The sequence below is a fragment of the Fundulus heteroclitus genome, unplaced genomic scaffold (assembly GCF_011125445.2).
Source record: "Fundulus heteroclitus isolate FHET01 unplaced genomic scaffold, MU-UCD_Fhet_4.1 scaffold_46, whole genome shotgun sequence".
NCBI classification, from domain to species: Eukaryota; Metazoa; Chordata; class Actinopteri; order Cyprinodontiformes; family Fundulidae; genus Fundulus; species Fundulus heteroclitus.
This window is the reverse complement of record NW_023396879.1, coordinates 1,571,206-1,574,512: the sequence shown is the minus strand read 5'-3', so window position 1 is coordinate 1,574,512 and position 3,307 is coordinate 1,571,206. Positions and strand designations below refer to the sequence as shown.

Sequence of the window (3,307 nt, the reverse complement as noted above, 5' to 3'; positions counted from 1 at the left end):
TATTGCTGGACATGTGTGCATTTCTTGCTCTTGGCGATGAAGCAGCAGACGACTCCATTCTGCACAGAAACTGGACCTCAGACTGAACCGCTTGGCCCTGCTGGTTGAGCTGCTGCTGATAATTTGTTTATTTTCTAATAAAGTCATTAAAAAAAAGGTAAAATCCTTCAACTCCTCAAGCTTCTAAACCCCATAAAGGTTTCAGGGGAGAAAACGCCTCCTTTCAGCCAAAGCTTAGAGATTTAAGGGTGAAGAAAACCAAGGTAAAAATCTTCACGTATTGCTCAACAACCATGAGAGGCTGAATTTACGTTAAAAGAAAAATCATTTCTACAAAACTTTTTTTATAAAGGTTTTATTACAGATTATAGGCATGAAAAAATACATGGAGAGCAGCAAAAGTTTAGTAAACTTAGAGACATCAGAGTGTCCCACAACATCTAAAAGATTTAAATCTGTGCTCACGGCGAGCCTCCTCCTCTTCCTCAGTCGGCCTTCAGGGCGAAGAGCACGTCGTCCTGGCTCACGTTGAGCCGGACCCTCAGCAGGACCCCCAGGCGGCTGGGCTCCAGCAGCAGCAGCCTGCAGGCTCCCAGACGGTGACACACGGCCAGGCTCTCCGACACGCTGACGGGCTGCAGGCCCTCCACCCGACACAGAGCCTGGTGCTGCACCAACACCTGCCAGACCAGACCCAGGGCAAAGTCAGGAGGAGAGAACCTGCTGCTTTCACTCATCAGTGGTTCTGATCGGGTTGGACCGCTCCTTAAAGCTGCTGGTGTGTTAGACTCTGACATGTTGAGTTAAAATAACCAGAAAGCTAAAAGAACAAATGTTCTGTGGGTCTGAGTGATGATTTCCTGTTTATTTCCAGCCAAAAAGGAACATTATGCATCTGAAATTAGATTTTTAATCTAATTCAGGATTAAAGGTATACTATGCAACTGGGGTTGATTTTCCAGCGAGGCTCCCCCCAGAGGGCGAAAGTAAAAGTGCACTGTCATAAAGATGCTCAGCTGTTCTGGTTCCTTCATCAAGCCAGGCGCGGTTGTTTTGAGCTTAGCAGACAGGCAAACGCAACGAAAAGTGGAAAAAACGGCAGTACAAACAATGACTAACACAGTGAAAGTATGAACATCAGGGTTTCCCGCAGCGCTATCTTGGCGAGGCGGCCGCCTCGCCAGTTTTATTATTATTATTATTATTATTATTATTATTATTATTATTATTATTATTATTATTATTATTATTATTATTATTATTATTATTATTATTATTTTATGTTGGCGAGACACTACCGCCACCGCCTCACCGCGGTAGCGTCTCGCCAACATAAAATAATAATAATAATAATAATAAAACTCGATATGCTTGCATGTTTATTTGACGTTAACACGCGGTTCTTTGTTGCTTTCGCGCGTGCATATAGTGAATGGCAGGGCAAAAACACATGGAGTTCTCGCCGTAAAGCGAGACTTCTGTATGTGCGGGCCGTAAGCTCTTGCAATTGCAAGTACGGTATTTCCCCCACAGACCACCAGGGTGGCCGTGAAAACCTTTGTTCGACCTGAAATGACTCATTTAATCTAAAACGGTATGGAGCACATTAATTAACTGAAAAATGTTGCATAGTATGCCTTTAAAACATGTTGTATGAGTGTTTTATGCTTCTAGTACATTTGTTGACTGATTAAAATCAAAAGCTGAGCACCAGACATGTCTACTGCTTTCCCGTGTGTTTCCTCCTTTAGACGATAGAACCTCAGACCCTGGAGGACCGGATCATTTCTACACAGAACCATATAGGAAGGTCCAGCACTGCAAAAAACAGATCTAAATATAAGTAAAATGTTCTAAAAATGTGTGTTTTTGTCCTAGATTTGAGCAGCTAAATAATCTCATCTGCCAATGGAATTAGTGTTTTGACCCCTAAAATAAGATAATTAGATAAACTCCACTTGAAATAAGATGATGGAGATGAGTTGTTCCTGTTTTAAGTGCAAAAATCTTATTCCACTAGCAGATCATCTTATTTACCTGCTCAAATCAAGGACACATTCACTCATTTTAAGAAATTATTACTTATTTTTAGTTCCGTTTTTGCAGTGAGACAGTTTGGTCGGCCGGGCCGCAGGTTTGTGGACCCAGAAAAAGGTTCTGGCCGTTTGTGGAGGCAGCAGAAGAACCAAAGCAAGAGCCTCTAGATCTTAGACTTAGACAAACTTTGTCATTTTGTATGCACAGAGTGCGTACAGAACGAAATTTCGTTTGCATACAGCTTGAGATCTGAGATCTGCTCAGGGATCAGGGCAGCATATGTGGGATTTTAACCGAGGACTCTGCTCTAACCACCAGGCTATCTACTCCTCCCAGAGGTGGGAATACTTTTATTTTTCTGCTTTGAGTTAAATAATCACACCTTTTAAGATTTCCATGGTTTCAGAACCTGGAGCATTTCTGGACTCTAGCAAAGGAAACTGAAGCTCGGCTCATTTTTCCTTTAACTGCATGAAGTCCAGCTGGTTCTGAACGGTTCTGCCGACCCGTTTCCCGCCTCACCTGCTGGAAGGTGGCCTCCTCCAATCCCAGCCTCCGAAACTCTGCGATGACGGCCCGCAGGAAGAGCTGCTCCTGCGTGGAGGCGCTCCTGGAAACACACAGCGGTCTGTGATTGGCTGCCTCAGCGCATGGCGGCGGCGGTCTGTGATTGGCTGCCTCAGCGCACGCCGGCGGCGGTGGCGGCGGCGGGAACGCGAGGCTCACCTGATGGCGCTGACGTACGGCGAGGAGAACATCTCATCCAGCGCCTCCATCACGTGACCCATCCCCACCAGCCCCCCCGCTGACTGCTCGCAGATCTCCGTCGCCCGCCGGCAGATGTCCAGACACCTGCGGGCGTCGCCGGACAGCGCCGCCACCTGTCGGAGCAGAGAGACGCTGAGCGGCCCGGTTCTGAGGGCGGGACGGGTTCAGAGGGGGGGGGGGGGGGGCTTTACCTTCCTGGAAACCAGCTGCACGGCGTCCTCCTCGAAGGCCTTCACCTTGTTGAGGCGTGACGTGATGATCTGCTGCAGCTGCTTGAAGGTGTACGGCTGGAAGGACATCCGGGTCAGACCCTGGAGGAACCAGGACCGGTCAGAGCAGAATCAGATTTTACTTTTAGACAGAATCGGATCCAAACGGGTCCAAACCGTAACAAAAAGTTTCCATTTATAGGTTGAAACTTTATAATCGCTTAAAGCCTTTTTCAGAGCTGGAAGCATCAGAGCGTCCATCAGTCCATCGCTGGACGACAGCCGGGCAGAAA

The 3,307-nt window shown here is 46.9% G+C and overlaps 1 protein-coding gene across 3 annotated transcripts in view; it reads right to left on the bottom strand.

Moving 5' to 3' along the window:
- Positions 1-339: 339 nt before the first annotated feature.
- Positions 340-3,307, bottom strand: part of orc1 (origin recognition complex, subunit 1) — a 19,218-nt gene continuing 16,250 nt past the window's right edge. For all 3 annotated transcript variants that reach the window (XM_036131838.1, XM_036131839.1, XM_036131840.1), the window contains 4 exons: positions 2,997-3,116; positions 2,764-2,918; positions 2,560-2,647; positions 340-680 (listed from right to left, as the gene is read on the bottom strand). In XM_036131838.1, coding sequence (XP_035987731.1) covers positions 486-680; positions 2,560-2,647; positions 2,764-2,918; positions 2,997-3,116 — 558 coding nt within the window. In that variant the 3' untranslated portion in view covers positions 340-485. The remainder of the gene's footprint in view (positions 681-2,559; positions 2,648-2,763; positions 2,919-2,996; positions 3,117-3,307) is intronic.